We start from the raw sequence: 20,811 nt of genomic DNA on the forward strand, positions 1-20,811 counted from the left end.
TATAACACAGCACAGATAAGTCACGTCTGTACTAGCTTTCGGGCCTATGGACAAACTTCCATCAGTGTTTAGGATTTCAAAGCATACTTATTTCCATTTATGATGATGTAACACAACTGGAATCTAGATCTTCTGGTGTGAAAAACTGATGCATTAATCCACTGCTGCCTTTGGTCTCTAATGCACTGTTAAAAGCACAGTGGAACTGCACTAATGCCAGGAGACATAATTGTGTTTATTTGGAAACGGTACTGTGACGAGAGAATTATAAATGACTGGATGAATCAAGTAAAAGCTCGTCTTTGTTGCACAATATAATAAACTTCCAACTTCACATGCAGACTTCTCTGGTTATTGTCCAACATAAATACATCTATCAAGCCCTCTTTGTCCAATAGCTAAAAGGGAATTAAAGTCAAACATTTCTAATTTTATTTGAAAAACCTTGCTTTTTTGTTACTGCTTACTCTTGGCTATTAAAAGGGAACATGATGATGGAACATGGAAAGGAATAATGCTACTCTTACACATCTCTGACATGGTTCATTCACAATGCTAATAACCACAGTGCTTGGCATGACAGAAGGGAGGCTCAAGCTTGCATACTCCGTCCTCACCTTGCTCAACATAATTTCCTAAGAAACTGCAGTTAGTTATTCCATGTGAAACTGGCAAGCTGTAGTTTGTGCTTGCCTTCCATGCCAGACTTGAAAACCACAAGGGTTTCCTATTCTGTCTTGCAGCAATCACAAACCCTATGTTTCTTTAGATATCTTCATATAAGCCACTATCCAGGATGTGCCTGAGAAGTGTCTCTTGCAGTGAGTACCCTCCTCTGAGGATAGACAATTCTGCTCTATAACAACACCGGGAATGATTGGATGTCCCAAGGCCATGAATAAGGCAGAGATGCTCACCCACCGCATGGGTGTGGCAAGGGCTCAGCTGTAAACTCTACAAGATTCAGCAAGCAGATGCTTCTGTAGGTGCAGCGCATTAATAAATAATTATTTCAGTTACTGCACCTTCACCAGTATGCTCCAGCAGAGTTTGGAAGTCAGTAAAGTCTACGATGGGAACTGTGGGTGACCATACTATTGCCTTTATATGGAAGCAAAAGTTATACTTTATAATTTTATACCATTTGCGATATCAGGTCAAGGTTCCTGTTATTTCATACATCAGAGATACCGCTAGATCTGGAACTTTGCAAAAATTGAACCACTATGGTTAAGTAGCCTAGCAACCTTCGTAAGGGACCACAACAGTCTCCGAGAGGATAAGCTATGGCTTAGCAATAGAACGTGTTATTTTTAAACATAAATCCTTCTTGCAATTTTGGTTTTGGCAATACATTTGGTGCTGCCCACCACAAGCCCTCATTCAGTAGTCTATCCTGCTGCTTTTTGCAAGGCTGTAGGAATGGACAGTTCACAGGCGATGTGCTTTTAGGTAGATTTGAGCTGAAATCTGGTACATGCTTCTGTGATCAAACTGGCTCCCAAGCAAGCATGACCAGGAATGCATTATGTTTATTCTTGCCTTTCAGAAAGGTGATAGGTTATCTAGGCTAAGAAATCTGGACCATATCTTAGTATTGCTTCTTGGAAACATAAATAACTGCTCAGATTAGAAAGCAACAGTATCTCAAGGTGACAAGTTAATTCCCACAGGAGACTGCTACTTCTCTGAATGGTGCATGTTTTAAGACTTTAGAATGAAGATGGAGATCCTGGCTTTATATAGAATAGAAGAGTATTTGTTGACCTGAAGTTTCAGTGGGATGATTTAACCTAAGAGGAATAACTAAAAACACACCACACTGGACCATTTTAGCTTGGCTTTCACAACCTGTACCAGGTATGCTGATGCAGAGTTTAGAATGGAGCAGTCATTAAACTGGGCTTTCCCTCCATGCACATCCATTAAACTGAACAATCACTGAGCTGGGCTTCCTTCACAGGCATTACAGTTCATTGCTTCTCTGTGTTGTCTGTGCTAAGGGCAGAATCTCACTTTTAAAGAAACACAAGGCTGCGGAGTACTTCAATTCCCCCACCATAGTGAAAGCTACCCCACATAGAATCACAGAGGTAGAAGGGGCTATAGGCCATCTAGTCGAACCTCCTGTCCAATGCCTCCATGAATGCTAACAGCATAACACACAAGCACTGTGTGGTTCTCCATGCCACACCATTGGCTACACTTGGAAGGCAAAGATACACATGCCATCATCAGCACATGGCTGTTTTACTGTAGAGGCAGTATGCCGCCATTTTCAGCAGCAGTCCTGTGTTTCTTTTTACACAACAAGATGATCAGGAGCACAAGCACACATGATCTGTGTTTATAAAGTCCAGAAGCATTTCAGCACCAGATATTTCAAGTTTGTTTAAGAAAATGTTAATATACTGGCAGTTGCTTAGAAATAGATCACAGGGCAAAATAATTGTTATGATAATCTACCAACGGCACCTTGTTCTAAACTTGGCAACCTGTGCATGTCCCACCCTACTGGTGTCAGATGAACACAGGTCTTAAGTGCTGGTTGTTCCAGAATGACATCACCCATCAATTAAATTATTCAAAACTCAGATGTAAATACTTAGGGAGATTTGTGCCTCGAAGCATGCTTATTCTAGAGCCAAGAGCTGTCTTACCTGTGGGTTGGCAGCCATGATAGTATAATTCCCGTCATCATCCAGGGTGGAGGCTGTGGTGTGGAGAGAGCAGGTCCCATCAAGTTCCCTCTGCATCTTGTAGTGCTCACTCCTTTTAGAGATTTGCTTCCCATCTTTGAACCAATAGATCTGCACCCAAAAAACCCCATGAGAAGCAATAAAGAGGGTGAATACAGTAACAATTCCTAATAACATGAATGTTTCAAAGGTTGACCAGAGCACGAGGACTCTGAATTGCTGCCACATCCCACTTAGCTGCAAAATGCCCGAGATTAGACAATTTATTTCTACGAAACACAGGAAGATGAAGAAGATCCAGCTCCAACCTCTTAGGCCTTATAAGCAGCTAAAGTCATGTCAGGGTGTTAGTTTAACACCCTGACATGAAACTCAGTTACCCATCAGACTCCAGAAGCCAATGGCAACAACATCATGTAAATGCAGGAACTACTCTTAAGATTTTTTGGTGGTAGTTTGTTTTTAAGGCGTTCATTGAATTGCATTGACAGTCAAGCCAAGCTTCTGTGTCTAGTCAGGCTAAGCCAGAACCTAGTCACTGAATGCCTTTCCCCAGAAGGGTGATATGAATCAGATGTCAGCAGCCAATGTTCCCTGTGCTGCCCTACTCATCTAAGGCCACCAAGGATATGTTTGTATTCAGACAAACATCTATGCAGGTCCTTGCTGCTTATAATCACTTTGAAATGTTATCAGTCACTGAAACGAGAGAGGAAAGGGCTGCTTAACAGGAAGAACCAGAACAAGAAAAATAACTTGGGGGGGGGGGGCTTCTTGCTTCATACAGACTTAAATTTGTTTGACTTTTGGACCAGTTCTAGCATTATCAAAGCACCAATACTTAAGGAAGGATGTTGCCAATGTGAGCACAAAAGGCCAACATCACAGACTGTTGCACTTACAGTGTAGGTCGATGCAGGGGTTGCACATCATTGGCAGTAGAGTAAGGACAGCAGGATTTGCCTCAAAACCATTATTAAGGCCAGGGGTTGTCAAACTGTGGCGCTCCAGATGTCCATGGACTACAATTCCCATGAGCCCCTGCCAGCAAAGCCCCTGTCAGCAAATGCTGGCAGGGGCTCATGGGACTTGTAGTCCATGGACATCGGGAGGGCCGCAGTTTGACTACCCCTGATTTAGGCCAATCAATAAATCCCTTTATAGCATTTGTTACTCCACTCTCCTGAATCCCACTATGAATGAAACAGTGCAGGGAAAACGCACAGGAAGAGCTTTGATCTTCTATGTTCTATGATGGTGGGCTTAATGATGAGAGCTGGCATTCAAGCTGCTGGCGAAAGAAGCTAATCAGGAACAGGGGAGGAAAGGAATGAATGTTGCAAGAAGGGTCTTAAAAATGGCCCCAAGGAGGCACTGTAATAATTGACAACTTGAGAGTTCTACATGTTATGGTTATTTCATTACATTTATTGTATATTTACCAAAGTCTATTTATGTTTGTGGCTTGGAATTTACTCCATTTCTAAACTAGTGCTTACATACATAGCTGAGCTTAACTTCTATTGTTTTGAGAACCTTATGTGTTCCAGTATCATTACAGCAACACGGCTGTTTCAGGTTAGGAAACCAGAGGAGAAGGGGAGACTCCCTCTCCCCAGCAGTCCAAGCCAAACTGGACCCCTGAGTACCTGCTTATTAAATCTGAAAAAATGCAGGGAGATGAGGAAATGTACCCCTCTGGTTTGACCCTGACACCTTTAAAAGTCGATTAGATAAATTCCAGGAGGACAGGTTCCTTTACAGCTATTAGCTATGAGGTCTCCATGTTCAGGGGTAATATACTTCTGAATGCCAGCTGCTGAGATGGTAAACCACTGTTGGAAACAGGTGCTCTGAACTGATCCAGCAGGATTCTTCTCATGTGCTTATATTAGACAGACACTCTGATGAAACATTACCGATCTTTACATTTCCAAGCAAAACATCCAGCATTCACATAGACTACAGCAGAGAACTCTTCCAACTTCATAATCTTTCCTGATGCTTGGATACCATCTATTTATTACTGAGCTAAAAGGGCAGGTCTTTTATTTCTACCTATATCCCCCTCATTTAGCAATACTCATGGGGCTTGCATTGAAGATTACTTGTCAGAAAAGAAAAGCCTTCCATGTAGGATTCTCAGGTACTGATGAGGTCAAATGATTTAATTACTACCGAGGCATTAGTTATACTTGCTTCCTCGTGTGCAAACTTGCAAAACTTCCATGGTGCCAATAAAGGACTTATTGATGTGTTTCCATATGCTGACCTAACTTTTATTTGAATCACTAAAGATATGTTATCATTTGTAAACCAATAGGTTAGCAATGACATAGCTGCAAAAATAAGTTTGAACTTGTATGCTTCATAATGTTACTTGACATCTGTTGGTCTTGTAAGAGCCAGTAATTATTTTATAACACACTTCTTTCATTACAGAATTAGAAGGCTTGCCAGGAATTAAATCAGCAGGGATACATGCTGACGTTAAATTGTATATACCTGATGTCCTAGATTAACATGATTATAGTGTTGTAAAATTCACTTCCATGTATGGCTTTTTACGTATAACTTGGTTGTGTAATACTTCCCTCCCCCAATCTCAAAGCAATATTCTCACCTCTGGAATTAATGTTACCCTGTGATACTTTTGTCTACTTAGACTTCAAAGTTTTTGAAAATTGCAACCTAACAAATTGTGATGAAGGATACGGAAAAGAATTATGGAGAAACCCCCCCCCACTACGCTCATATTTTCACATGTAGACATCCACACTTCAGAATCTGAAATCATAATTTTGAAACCCAAGGTATTCAAGATCTCATCTGTGAGGCCACTTTAATGGGCCCATCTTGATGATCCTAACTGTGTGGAAAGGCAGCATAAAAATGTTTTAAAAATATAAATAAATGAAACTGTGCATATACAGATGCATGCAAATACTCAACTTCTGCATGCGAGACTTGAGGGACAGATAAAATATAGGTTTTGTAACTGTCAGATGTTTAAATTACCAAAATAAAAATAATTATATTAAATTTCAAACTATTAGCAATATTGCATTACATGGGCTAGACATTTATTACAAATTATTTCAAAGTTTGGGCACATGTTCATAAAATGCAGTCAAAAAGGTCTCCCAGTCCATGCTGCTAAAACCCTTGGTCTGCATCTTGAGAAGAATCCTCGGGTGACTTCAATGAACCCAGTGTGTGATGAGAATCAAATTCTATCCATGGAATTTTTGGAAGACAGAGCAAAAAGCAAGCAAACAAACAACAAAAAACAACCCAAAACCTGAAAGCCATCCAATTCTAAATATAAAAATGATTAGTTAATCCAAGAAAACCCTTCTTCAGGCCTCCCCTACCATTATTTTTGTTTTTTTAACATCCAATCTTATAAAGAGTTCTGGGGCATTTAAAAACTTGCACATTATGTTGTGTTATTTTACATTAAACAGAGATCTCCAATAAGTGGAATGCCACATCCTGAGGAAATCCTTACATGCAGACTCATGTACAAGCAGGTCGACAGTGTCACATGGCCATGACATACAATTACCTGGCCATGAGATGAAAGTTACCAGATGCCCAAGTTTAGCCTTGACCCACCTCCCAAGTTAAAACAAAAATAGATTTTTTTTCCTGATGGGATAAAAACAGAAGGATCTGCTTGTAGACCTCCCGTACTTCCTGCATTATCCACAAATAAGGAAATCACCTTTAGATGTCCCTGTCCAATCTAGTCTGGTTCTCTTAGGTACAACTCCAGACAGGTTTTCATTCCCTCACCTTTGGCTTTGGATTTCCAGAAACACTGCAGGTAAATGTGACGGGCATTCCTTCAAATATTTTGTAATGCTTCAGTTTTATCTCAAAATATGGTGCCACGCTGTTATCAAGGGGCTCTTCTCCATGCTCGATCTCATCATCTGACTCTTCTACAGGAGTCCTCTCCAGTCGAAATTCGATCTCACTGATCAATCTCTGCTCAAAGCTGGATACTTTGTATTCCTACCAAAAAATAAAACATTCAAGGTTAAGTCCCATCTTTATTTGATAAATAGTTTGACATGCTCCTCATTAACTCCATTCTGTAGCTTCTCTCCCCCCCACCACCATCCATTAGCATTACACACAAAGAACGAAATGGCATTATATAGACAAGCAAATTGTAACAACCTCAGTCCTAAATGAGTTCCTTATGAAACGATGGGCACATGCAATAAGACGTCTGGATTGCATTTTAAGCCATCCTAAAACTTCTGCCGCACACTAACTATCCACCCCCCTCCAGTTCCACACTGCAATTAGCTTTCCTTGAGAATGCAACTAAACAATGGCTGGAAACAGATGTCCATGTGGCAGATGTTGGTAAATATACTGTGGCTCTGCTAAAAAGGGAACTGGTCATCTCAAAATGTCAGCCTTAGCATGAGCTCAGTGTCACTATTTTCCTGCAGTGGAGAAGCAAAAGATACGGATAATACTGGCGTTAAAAGGCTTTGGAGGCTATGGGAGACTACCTTTCCACACAGGTAAGAGTAACATGTAGTTACTTGTTAAACGTCTAGTGTGTAATTAGAGCTTTATTGGGCACCATGGATTTCACATACACATAGAGCCATCTCTAGGAAAGAAATTGCATATATATAATCATGGGAAACCACTGTATAAAAGAACAAAATATTATGCCTTTTAAAGAATTATGCCCTGGAACTGACGAGACCAATGGTGAATGTCTGGGGACAGCATTGTAAAAGCCAAGAAAGGAAACAGAAAACATCAGTGGACAGCAATCCAAGAAAGAAGGAGAAAAGTTTAACCTTTTGAACATCCACAGGAGTCAGTACAGAACCATCAAAAGAGCCAATTTCCTGTAAAGGCAGAAGAAAAGAGGGATACTGGAAACAAGATAAATACACAGCAGTCTCAGAGAGCTCTTTTGTTAAAATTCACTACATATGAAAACACATGCAAATGACTGACAAGGATGGTCTGAATCACCAACATGGGCATTTCAGTGAAGAAGCAGAAATGACTGGTGATTCTTTAAAGTCTACTTGTCACTTCACTGCTGAATTTGGGTGGTAGCCAAAACGCAGTTTCCATACGGAGACAACAAAAGGGATCTCAAGATGACAAGGACTGTGTTTTATCGCTGAACACAGAAAGATCAGAGAGGTAGAATGAACAAGAACAGAAGCAGATGTTCAAAGTGTTCTCCCACTGTATGCCGGAAGGGAAAGTGAACTGAAAGTACTCTGCTGTATGGTACAAAAGTACAAATGTTACACATGGCTTTGGCTAAAGCACCCTTGCTTGATGGGAATCTATCCTCTTCTACTCAGCTCTTACCATACCATATGCAGATGCTACACTTTTGCAGATGAAAGAGAAATTTATGCACCCATCTGTATGATTAAATATAACCATCTCAATCCAACTACTGCTATCTGCCAACAGAAACCTACATTTGTTCTAGCTGGTCCTTAAAACTGGTTATTTCTGCTTTAACTTGAACTGCTGCTAGTTGATTTGAAGGATGGATATATATCATGTTTCGTCTCTTAGGGATTTCTGCACAATCCCTGTGCCAAACTTCAGATTTTCTAAGAGTTATTATTGCTCTATAATTTAAAAGCTAATTCCCCCTCCCCCACACTGTAACATTTAAGCATGTTATGAGGGAAAATGGCACAATTTATCTATTTAGAAAATTTGAACTTGTCCTTCCCAGACCCACTTGAGGCAGCTCATGATATCTCTTCCTGTGCATGGAAGTCTGCGTATGGAACAGCTTCCCCTACGACACTGCCCTTTCTGCTCACTCCCAAGCATACAAGGGTAGTACCATCATGCAGCTGGTCTTGATTGCCAATGAGAAAGCAGCTCTGCTCCTCCCCAGGGCCCTGATGTACAAGCTACTTACCCAAGGAGGAGACTCTGGGTAGGGTGGCCAGACTTCTCTAGGCAGGGCTCCCCTGCCATCAGGCCCTGGTGTTTTTGCCCAAATACAAGAACATTGCCTGCAAATAGTTGGCATGATGACATCACTAGCAACATGGCCTGGGCTTACCTTTTTCTCCTGGCAAATCCCTCCCATCTCCTTCCAGTTGCCAGGAGGCACATAGCTATCTTAGCTAGCTCTGGCTCAAACAGTAACCCCTTTTTACAAAGTACTGTGAATGCATATTCAAACTGTGTACACACTAGTGTACACATGTATTCTTTATATGGGCCTTAAATAATTCTCATGTTAAATTCAATGAATGTAGCACTGAACATGTGAAAACATTTACTCAAGTACTTGTCCCTGGTTTCATGTATAAAGTGAACATGTCTTGGTTCTTTCTTGTAAGCAGGTGTACCCACATGCATGCAGGTTCATGTAACATGTGGACAGGGCTGCTGACAAACACCAGCAACTACCTATTCTCTCTTCAGCAGTCTCTTACCAGTTAATAAACCCTGCTTGAAACCTAATCTAAACTTTCTTACAGGCTAGAAAATTTGCACCTTCAGTGCTGAATTACATATTCCTTCTCTCTTTGAGTTGGTGGGGGAAGGAATGTGATTATCCCATTCATAGGGGCAATTCTAGTCTTCCTTACACGCAATCAATTATATATGGGCTGGGTATTATGGGATTCCACTACAGATGAGGCATGGCACATTCTGACATTGCCTAGCTTGGCCCTCAGACATGTCTATTTTTCCCTCAGGCAAGGACTACAGGCAGAGGTCTGGTTTAGCCAATTGTCCTCAGGCAGTCAAAGCTTGAGAAAAGTCCTGGGGGAGTGGAAAGGAAGGAAGCAGCCTTCTCTGAGCAATAGTGTATGGTTCAAGCCAAAGGGCCAGTCAAGCACTGATTTAATCAAACCTCCAAAAGAAGGAGGGGAGGAAGATGCAGAGGAAAAAGAAGAGATGGCTGTTGTGCTTTGCAAGAGGAAAGTGCCATAGCAGCACCTGGAGTGTCATGTCTTCTTCTGGCTCCTGGATACTGAAGACGGTAGCAGCACTGTCAGCCCCTAGCAGTCGACGAGCCATCTTCTCCTCGTAGGTTAACTTCTAAACCAAAATGAGAAAAAGGAGTTCCAATATCTCAGGCTAATAAGCATGAGGAACACATGCTGAACAACTGCAGCACATTTTGAAGTTCATTGATATAACAAGTTAGTTTCTGGAACAGGTTTCCCCGGATCTCTATAACCAGAAGTACATCATATATATAGCTGACATTATAATAGACACATGCACACATATACATGCAGATATATCTTTTAGTGCATGCAGAAGTAAAACACCACCCCCACCCATTCTTTGTATTTCTGTCTGAATCACTCATCCATTCACACCTCTTCTAATCTAATCATCATGCTGATTACTGACTCAAAGAGAGATGCAAAGTGCAGGTTCCTCTGGATATCACACTGTATTGGGAATGATGTAATGACCCAATCACATCTGATACATACTATAGTGCCTAATTTGAGTAAGTAAACAACAACAAGAATTGGTCCATTTAAAGTACTTTGTTATATTCACATTAAATAGTATTTATCGAGGGAAAAAATAATTTTTACTGCTGTGGCGCAGTTGCGCATTTTTTTCCCTTTAAAATCTATACTGCATGACAAAGTGATGCTATTTATTTTACTCCCAAAAGAAAAGTTGGGGAGGGGGGAAAGCCGTTGACTAAGTACTACTTTTATGTCTTAGTTATAAAATTGTTCACTGAAAATATAAAACAGTATGATAATTTCAGATCGCATCTTCAGGTAATGAAAACCAACTTATTAGAGACAGTAGATGGATTTCCTTGGCTAGCTATTTATTTAGACATTCAGGAACCATGTATCTTCTATGAAGACTGCAAATATTTGTTTCTCTCACCCCTAACAGATGTTTTATACTGAATCAGACCTTTGGTCGGTCAAACAGTTGTCTACTTAGATAGGCAGTAGTTCTCCAGAGCTTCAGGCAGAGGTCTTTCACATCTCCTACTACTTAATTCTTTCAGCTAGAGATGCTGATGATTGAATTTGGAGCCTATTGCAGGTATTGTAGATTTTCTACCACTGAGCCATGAATCCTGTCCTTTCTGAACATGAGATTTGGGGGAATGGTTCAGAACACTTCTCTAAATACCCAAAGCCCCCTTTGAACCTTCCTGTCACTTACTGGTTGACCATTGTTCAACAGGTCTTCCTTGAAGCGAAGTTTTCTTTCCAGATCCTGGATAACTGCATCTTTTGTGCCCTGAATTTCTTCATCAGATGCAATCCTTGCTGTTCTACCTGTTTTCTTTGGAAATCCCCTGCAAAAATATACGAGTAGGTTACAGACCTAATTGATTCCATTTATAAAAACACAACTGAACAATTTGTCTTTGCAATGAAATGATTAACTTACTAGCAGAAATGTCCATTGTACAAAAAATGCAATGGGCTCTAGCCCCCCACCGGACAGCTCTGCTGGGGTCTGGCGAGGCCCCGGCAGGGCTACTTGGGTTGGGGGCAAGCTCAGGCAGGAGCTCCTTGCCTCCTTCTCCCCTATCATCTGGGCAGCCCTGCCAAGGCCTGGAAAAGCCGTGGCAGAGCTGTTTGGGCCAGGGGCCGCCTTACCTGACCGCTCCCTCTTCATGCAACTGGAAGGTGGAAGGAAAGGCAGTTGGGGATGCTTGATTGGTTCTCCAGGGCAAGTGACTCTCCAAGGGCCCAATCAGATTTATTTATGTTACAGATTACAGATAACATTGTTCAGTAGTACTACACAAAACAGTACAAGGAAAGGCAACTAGCCAACAGTACAGGGAAAGCTTTTAATACCATTCAGAAATGATTCCACAATGTATTTATCTATGAACAAAAATAAACTACTCTGTGAAATGCTGCCATGACAATGAGGAATCATTGTAAGTGCAGAGAAAGCCTTCAATAACTATAATAGCAATTTTTATTTCAACTCTGCAAAAATTTAGAATGAATGGTAATTGCCTTGACTGTATCAAAGCGACATCTCATCTCCTACTTCTCTGCTCGACCACATTTGAAGCCACCCCAAGCTTCTTGCCTCTGACAGAAGAGCCTCCTCTATCAAGTGCCTTGGCCCAGAGGAAGATTTCAGGCTTGGCTGAGGGCCACACTAAATGTTATCAGCTCCATGGGTCAAGCCTGGGGATGCCAATGCAATTTTAGAGATGCATTCAGCCACTTAAAAATGCCACTGGGAAGGGGGCACTTGAAAAGATGTGCAGGTGGACGCAAGATTGCCTGGTCTTGCTGCAATGCAGGCTCTTGCAACATATTGAAATGTCTGAATTCTTATTTAAAACACGGTGTTGGACTCATGGTCATGGTAACATATAGTCTGAGTCTCAACTGACTTGTAGAATGCAAGCCAGTGTATAAACTCATTTGCAAATTAAAGATCAATCAATAGCATTTATAAAAAAATTAATGACCACGCAAGAACTCACCTTTTGTTTGCCTATCTGTTCATTTGCATTAAATATAGAACTATTTGATGAGTTTACGATCTACAGAAGATAGTAAACGTTCAGACTGCTAAATGAGAAATCAAAACATTTACCGCTGACATCGAGAGAACACCAGGCAAAAATCAACTTCTGACGCCACAAAATCTAAATCTAAAAAGGCCTTTTGTGCCAATACTGTGAATTTAGGGCCTTTGAACAAAAAAAAAAAAGCTTAAAATATCCTCCCTTATCGGGGTACACATCTCCTGGAACAAGCTTTTCTTTTGAACCAGGATTTTAAGTTTAATTGGTTTGCGATATGTGGAACAGATCTCGGGTTGATGCATGGGGATCATACAGCTCCTTATTTTTATTCTTTAAGAAGATTGCCATCTTTATTATGCTCTGAAGTATCATGATACAATATGCACCCAGTTACAGCTTTTGATACTCAGAAGCTAGTCCTACTATTTCCAATTAATTCTTCTCTAACGGGTCAAAGGCTGGAAGGAGAGAGGTAGTAAACAGCTAGCCTGTGCTCACTGATCTAACTTCACCTTCTCAGCAAGTGACTTTCTTCTTTATTTTCTATTAATCACCAGATACAGACTCTGAAAGATGAGGCAGTTACAGATTTCACTTTGACCCAATAGGAACACATCTTATTGAATCACTAGGGGTTTTACTTTTTGGCGAGCAAACCCATCAAAATAATAGACTGAAAATTCAGAGAGAACCTTGGAAAAAATCTCTGTTTTTGCAGTCTAGTTAACTCTTCTGAATTAGCCCACTGTCCAATTAGTTAGCCATTACTGGTGTCGGAGACCCTGACTAAGTCACTGACAGAACAGTGCTGAAATGCAGGGCCATTCCGCATGACTTAAATTTAGCAGAAGGCTTGCAAATTGTACACGCTACTAATTTGCAGTTCCGCAAAACGTCGCACACAATCTGCCACACTCCTGAAACAGTCCCGCAAAAAGCAATTTGTTGTAGCGCTTCAAGGGAAATCGGGAAAAGTGGATTCACCCTCCGAAAGGCGCTATACTCTTGCAAACAATCTGCAACACTAGAAAAAAGACCTGTGCGTTCCCTTTGTTGCGGTTTCAACAAAGTCCCTCCCCCTGGCTCTCTCCTCCGAACTTCCAGTGAAGCGATTGCCATTTTTTTTTCTCGGAGCGAGTAGAAAGCAATGAACCAGTGAGCCTTCATTCACCCACCGAGGCTTCTCCGAATGCAGTCCCTCCACAGAAGTGCTGTAAAACTCCCCTAAGTCCCTAAGCACAACACAGCCCCGTTTGCAAGTTCCCTTTATTTTCGGCCAAAAATCGCACCCGTGCAGGGGGGGGGGGATTTTTCTTTTCACTCGGGGGAGGGTGGTAACGATGAATCGCCAGCTCATACACCAGCTGCCAGCTAGATGGGTCTCTCCATTGCAACGAATTAACACATATTTGTTGCAGCGTGGTTTTTTTTTGATGGGCCTGGAAGGGGTAGGAATGGGATGGGCCCAGGTGGGCATGTACATAGCTATGCTTCCAAACCATATTCTTCATGATCACACCACTTTGGGGGTTTCTTGAAGCCTGAAGAATGTTTCACGGGTTTTCCAATGTTAAAAAAGTTGAGAAAGGCTGTTATAGTGATATAGAACCTTCCATTGAGATTGCTCAGAACCATTGATATGAGGAAAAGGAATCTAAAAGTCCTTGAACATGTCAACTGTCAGTAATTAGTAAACCAATTTTTAAAGCACATTTGAAAGAGATGGCCAGCTGTTTTAACTCAGAGAAAGGCAAAAACTTTGACACTATTTCCCCTGCAGCATTCCTTAATCCTTTCAGTTCTCATAGATCTTTCAGAGTGATTTACTGCTCTGCAGAACATGGAAATAGCTATTAAATTTAACATCAGCAATAAAGAGAAAAGATACCTTATGGTAATTGTGCAAAGTATAAACAATGTTCATTCCAAAACAAGATTTCCTCTCAAGTTTCAAAGGTATTTATTAAATTTGGTACATGTTATTCCTATTGAAGGCCATTACTGTTAGCAATTCTTATATAGTTGGGTGCTAGTGAATGACCTGAGTAATGTTACCAAAATGTGGACAACCAAGCCTCAGCAAATCCTGCTTAAGTCTGATACTTTCAAGCTAATATACACATAAGCTGAAAATGAATTTCCCCCCTGTCTTTGAAAGGGATTCCAGTCTGGCCATGCATGGATGACTAATACTATGCTCTCTTTCTAGTGGTTATATACTGTATATTTTCAATGTCTCCCTATGAGCCAGCTGTGCTTTCAGGCATACCCAGGCAATTTCATGAGCATAAACAAATGGAAAAATCTGGATTGGCCTTCCAAGACAAGTGAAAACTGGACTTTCATAAACATAGAGGAATAAATAGAACCAGTTCCTGTTTCAACTACATGGCTCATTCTCCTCCTTAATGTGTATATAACCAGAGGTCTACCTTTGCATCTGACGCAGAAATGCACACCTGTCAATCCAAAAGACACCCCATCACACACACTTAAATTATACAGTCTCATTTCTGGCCACATTCTAGTTCAAGGATAATTTACATTTTGGTTTTCAATACAACTGCCAGGGGGCAAATTATCTGCATGTTCTAGTGTCAAATACTGAGACAGAAGCAACGGGAAGGAAGAATAAATGGGAAGGAAGAATTACTGGAAAAAGAATTACAAATATTGCTGGTAAGCAAAAACCAGGAATGACAACAGCCAGGAATACCCTGGCTGTGGCTGAAAGACTGAAAAGGTGGGAGTCTTTCCAAAAAAGGAGAGCAATATCTCACATCTCAGCTGATCAGGGGCATGAGCCCTCACTAACCTCTTTATCCAGAGCTTTCCCACACTGAAAAATATGAAAGCAGAGCTCTTTAAATCTAGTAAGCTTCCAGTACAGTGTTTGCCAAGCGGCTTTACAGTACTATGGTGGAAGGAATAGGGCTAAATGTCTCTAGCAATTTTAAAGGGGGGGGGCGTCCCACGCACAATGAGTGGTGTTGCCTTCTCTATCCAGTCCTTCTTACAGATGCAAACTTTTTTGTTGCTTCAAGCCAATGTTTAATGCTAAACTGATGATTACTGGGTACCAGAGTTGCTATTTCTAATGTTTTCTTTATGCAGGAAGAAACCTACATTTTAGTCAGTTTTTTAAAATAAGATTTTGGAAAGAATAAACCTATACACTGGCAAATGAGCATCTTCAAACTGTCCAATTGGAAGAAGTTCACTTGAACAATGATGGCTCAGGCAACACTGCCAAATCCACAGCCTACTGAGGCCTCTAATTTACAAGGATGAATTTCCTTTGGGCTAAAATGCCTATGTGATATTTATTGCACATGCTTTCATGCCACATATTTAGGAATAAGTGTTATTGAGCTTAGATTGAAAGCTTTATAGAAGGTTGACTCCATGGGAAATCAAGATGTCTTCTTTTGGCCTAAGTTAAATATGGATTCCATTCTTGTACATATGTAGGATATTTTCAACAATTGCTTCCTCAACTTTCACCACAACTGTTGAGGTCATGTTAGCTATTAATTCTACAAACTGTGAGCCAAAGGGAAACAGGCAATTGGGAAGCAGTGAGAAGGGAGCTCAGAGGAGCCTTCACTGAACAATATGATGAATAGGAAGGCATTGCACAGGAAAAGTAAGGAAGAAGGCTGACCAGCATCCAAACTGGAATAGGGTGTCCCCTGGTATGATTCAAGAGCTAGCATAATTCTTCTTGGTTCATACTGCCTGCACTTACAGAGAAATACCACTGGCCAAAACAGGACCACACACCAACCCTGGTATAACAACTTTCATAATATAGTTAAAGCTCTACTAACAAGCATTCATAGAAAATGGCAGCTGCTGCTTAACAAACTTTTTATCTGATAGTGGTGGAAGAGCAGGCTGCAGGACCCAGGCTTTGTATCAGAACCTGCTTGCTGCTGCTGTACTGGACCCACTGGTGCACAGCAGGCAATAGCAAAATGATCTGGAAGTCCCAGGTGGCTTCATGACATCACTGCCTCCTGCTTTGTGCTGCTGCTGACCAGTGAGGCCAGCCCATCAGCAGCAAGAAGGCATAGGCATCAGGTTGCCAGGTCCTTCCTGGCCACTGATGGAGGATCGAGGGGATAAGATTGCCAAAACCAGGTTGGGAAACTCCTGGAGATTTGGAGATGGAGCCTAGGACAAAAATTGGGATGCTCAATACTTCCATTTTGGCTGATTTTCTCATCAGGCTATTTACCTTATACCTGGGCATCAAAAAGCTCCACTAAGGAGTCTGTGTGTGTGCATGCATGCATGCACAGAGTGAGTAGTTGAGTAGTTGAGCACAAAAATGTTTAAGTACCTTTTCCAGTACACCAAGGAAACTTGTGCTCTGCAAAACATTGTTTGTCCCTAAGTGTTACCTGCAAAAGGCAATTTCTCTTGGATAGCTAGGCATTTATACACTTTATGTTACATCAACCCTCTCTACTACTTATAGAGAACAAGGTAACTAGGTCAACTGCAATTTAATAACTGCTGTAGACTGGAGGAGACCTGCTAACCATTTGACTCAATTTCACAGAATTATGGCAAAGATTGCAAGGAGGACTCATGACAACAAGGAAAGTTAAAAATGCAAGGTTTGGCAAGACACATTTGATAGGGGCCTGGAGAATTATAATTTGGGGGGGGGAGCTATCCAACTGGTGAACAGGTACACATAATGAGAATAAGAAGATCGACTCGCATATTGCAGTGAATGCATATACAACCTGAAACTACATGTATACATCTGTTTGTAAGAAAGAGACAAAGTATGTACAACTTCTACCACCAGTTGATGAAATCCTACCAACCATTGCCCACACTCTGTCTTCCTGGAAATAGGTGCTTAGATGCTAGACTCTATGTATATGGCCAAGACCTCTGTATTTGTAGAGCACACAACCAAAACACAAGCATCTCTGACCAGCAACATGTACCCATCAAGCATTTAGCTATGATTGAAGATATCCAACAAACCTATTCGAATCATAGAGTTGGAAGGGGCCATACAGGCCATCTAGTCCAACCCCCTGCTCAATGCAGGATCAGCCCTAAGCATCCTAAAGCATGCAAGAAAAGTGTGTATCCAACCTTTGCTTGAAGACTGCCAGTGAGGAGGAGCTCACCACCTCCTTAGGCAGCCTATTCCACTGCTGAACTACTCTGACTGTGAAAATTTTTTTCCTGATATCTAGCCTATATCGTATGAGCCTCTTGTGGCGCAGAGTGGTAAGGCAGCCGCCTGAAAGCTTTGCCCATGAGGCTGGGAGTTCAATCCCAGCAGCCGGCTCAAGGTTGACTCAGCCTTCCATCCTTCCGAGGTCGGTAAAATGAGTACCCAGCTTGCTGGGGGGTAAACGGTAATGACTGGGGAAGGCACTGGCAAACCACCCCGTATTGAGTCTGCCATGAAAATGCTAGAGGGCGTCACCCCAAGGGTCAGACATGACTCGGTGCTTGCACAGGGGATACCTTTACCTTTACTTTAGCCTATATCGTTGTACTTGTAGTTTAAACCCATTACTGCGTGTCCTTTCCTCTGCAGCCAATGGGAACAGCATCCCGCCCTCCTCCAAGTGACAACCTTTCAAATACTTAAAGAGAGCTATCATGTCCTCTCTCTGCCTCCTTTTCTCCAGGCTAAACCTTCCCAAGTCCCTCAACCTATCTTCATAGGGCTTGGTCCCTTGGCCCCAGATCATCCTCGTCACTCTCCTCTGTACCCTTTCAATTTTATCTACGTCCTTCTTGAAATGAGACCTCCAGAACTGCACACAGTACTCCAGGTGTGGTCTTATCACTGCCGTATACAATGGGACTATGACATCTTGTGATTTTGATGTGATGCCCCTGTTGATACAGCCAAAATGGCATTTGCCTTTTTTACCGCTGCATCACACTGCCTGCTCATGTTTAGTTTACAATCCACAAGTACCCCAAGTTCTCGTTCACACACAGTGTTACCTAGAAGCGTATCCCCCATCCAGTAGACATGCTTTTCATTTTTCTGACCCAGATGCAGAACTTTACACTTATCTTTATTAAATTGCATCTTGTTCTCATTTGCCCATTTTTCCATTGTATTCAGATCTCGTTGAACTCTGTCTCTATCTTCTGGAGTATTTGCCAGTACCCCCAATTTGGTGTCATCTGCAAACTTGATGAGTAGTCCTTCCACCCCCTTATCTAGATCATTAATAAATATGTTAAAAAGTACTGGGCCGAGCACCGATCCCTGAGGTACCCCGCTGCTCACCTCCTTCCAGTCTGATGAAACACCACTGACAACAACTCTTTGAGTGCGGTTCTCTAACCAATTCCCTATCCACCTAACTATCTGAAAATCCAGATTGCAGTCCTTCAATTTATCCATCAGAACATCATGGGGAACCTTATCAAAAGCTTTACTAAAATCCAAGTAAATGACATCAACCGAATTTCCACGATCCAGCAAACCTGTCACTTGGTCAAAAAAGGAAACCAGGTTTGTCTGACAGGACCTGTTGGAGACAAATCCATGTTGACTTCCTTGGATCACCAAATTGTCCTCCAGATGTTTTCAGATCACTCCTTTTAATATTAGAGCACTGCAGAGCATAGCTGGATATGCATTAAGCAAAGACAGTAAAGTACCCTTCTTCCTATATCCACAATATGTAACTGCACTGAGCAACTTATGGGCCATGTCTAGGAACATGTTGTCCAGGAAAGAAAAAAAGAGTCCATGGCTGCTTGTCCTCCAAGGTACACAGAAGTCCATGATGCACAAATACACAATAATCCCCAAAATAACTGCCCTGCAAATTGAGGCCTCATATCAAGAATATGAGAGATCATCACAGATGTGGTTCAAGTGATCCATAATTAGGAGCTCTCATTTTTTAAAAAGGTTGTTAATGATCATTAATGGCTGCTTTTACGTCTTTCCCCTCCTGTGGCACTAACAGCAACTTGAAAAGAGTGATTTCACTGGTGAGACAATGGACAAAACACTAGAATATTACTTCCACCACCAACCACCCCTTTTCTGATTTTGTCTGGCTGCAAGTTAGCTTGGAGGGGTCAAAAGCCAGTGAGAAGTATTATGGGTCTCCCACATCATGTCTAATTTCGCATGATAGGCATCAAAAGGCATAATACTAAAAGTGAAAAGAAGAGACATAATGTTTGAGAAGTTCAAATGTTTCTACTTACGGAGGTGTGACACCTTTTGGAAGTCCTAGTGCGTTGACGGCAACAGGAGATGGCTGAGATGGTAGCATGGAACTGAGGAAGGCTGCTGGAGACTGGGTGGAGTTGGAAAATCGAGACGTAGGAGACAGACTGCGGGAGGGTGATGGAACAGAGGCAGGGAGAGGAGGTGGAGGAGGTGGAGGCAGTGGGAAGGAATCAGCCACCGAAAAGGTGGACGCTGGACTGAAAACAGGGGGAGGTGGCGGTGGTGGTGAAGGAGAGGATGGAGGCCAGGGGTATTCCCCTTCAGGAGCAAAAGGTTGAGAGAAAGGGGGGATGGATGTCCTGCCAAATTGTTTCTGGGAAGCAGTGGGAGACATCGGGGATGGGAGGCTGGAGGTGGAAGATCCTGATGAAGGAGTCATGTAGCTTGAAGCAGGGCTGATGTTCTGGGCGGCAATGAACTGCTTAGGACGGGCATAGTTGAAGGAGCTGGAGGACTGCATAGTGGGAGCAGAATGAGAGTTGAGAACGCTCATTTGCCCAGGAGGAACAATGGAGTGGCTGGATTCAAGTTCTTGGAATGAAGGTGGAGGGGGGAAAGATGGCGAGGAGGGCAGGCTCTGGTAGACACCAACTTGTTGCTGATGAGAACACTGACTCGCTTCTTTTTCCTGGCGGACTTGGTTCTGCAGCTGCTGAAGTCTTAAAGGGTCCCTGTGGATATACATTAAAAAAGAGATCTGGTTAGATGAAAGGGAATTTTTGCTTCTTTTTTGCATGGGGTCGGAAGAGAAAAGAGTGAACTACCTACTTGGCTGTCTGCAGGCAAGGCATTCTAACCATGACTAACTGTTTGGGAACAAGACGTGGCATCATACATTTCCTCCCCCTCGAGATCATTTCCTCTCATGTGTGAATTCTCCCAGCCCTTCCTGCTGGGTGAAGAGCTACATCAACTTAACCAGAGTCCTCTTAATAACCAGAACTGGAAACCAGGGTGTGAAACTAGCTTCAAGTTGAAGGGGTTTAAAGTTAGAGTCAGTGGAGTGCTGTGGATAGATTAGGATTGGGGTGAACCAGGTTCTATTCCCTACTGAGCTCATTTAATATCCTGGGGCCTGTAATTCTCTCTAAAGTTAGCCTACCTCGCGGAGCTTTGTAAGGACAAAAGGAGGTGGCTTATGCAACCCTGGGCTCCTTTGCTGAAGGAGAATAAAGATAGAATAGAATAGCATGCCAACTTTAGGTGAAACAGCAATTGGTTAATACAGGTATTGAAGGAAAGCAGGGAGTATCTGCATAATATAGGAAAGGACAACACTATTATATAGTACTGCCAATCTTGTAACCATGGATAGAAATCAGGAATATTAT

The 20,811-nt window shown here is 42.0% G+C and overlaps 1 protein-coding gene across 5 annotated transcripts in view; it reads right to left on the minus strand.

Annotated features, from left to right (window-relative positions):
• The window catches only part of PALLD (palladin, cytoskeletal associated protein), a 221,280-nt gene that overhangs the window by 15,631 nt on the left and 184,838 nt on the right, over positions 1 to 20,811 (minus strand). For 4 of the 5 annotated variants that reach the window (XM_077353635.1, XM_077353637.1, XM_077353639.1 and 1 more), the window contains 6 exons: positions 19,456 to 20,151; positions 10,890 to 11,025; positions 9,675 to 9,776; positions 7,532 to 7,582; positions 6,498 to 6,719; positions 2,661 to 2,810 (listed from right to left, as the gene is read on the minus strand). In XM_077353635.1, coding sequence (XP_077209750.1) covers positions 2,661 to 2,810; positions 6,498 to 6,719; positions 7,532 to 7,582; positions 9,675 to 9,776; positions 10,890 to 11,025; positions 19,456 to 20,151 — 1,357 coding nt within the window. The remainder of the gene's footprint in view (positions 1 to 2,660; positions 2,811 to 6,497; positions 6,720 to 7,531; positions 7,583 to 9,674; positions 9,777 to 10,889; positions 11,026 to 19,455; positions 20,152 to 20,811) is intronic. The other variant, XM_077353636.1, reaches the window with a different exon arrangement.

Source organism: Paroedura picta, chromosome 10 (assembly GCF_049243985.1).
Source record: "Paroedura picta isolate Pp20150507F chromosome 10, Ppicta_v3.0, whole genome shotgun sequence".
Taxonomy (NCBI): Eukaryota; Metazoa; Chordata; class Lepidosauria; order Squamata; family Gekkonidae; genus Paroedura; species Paroedura picta.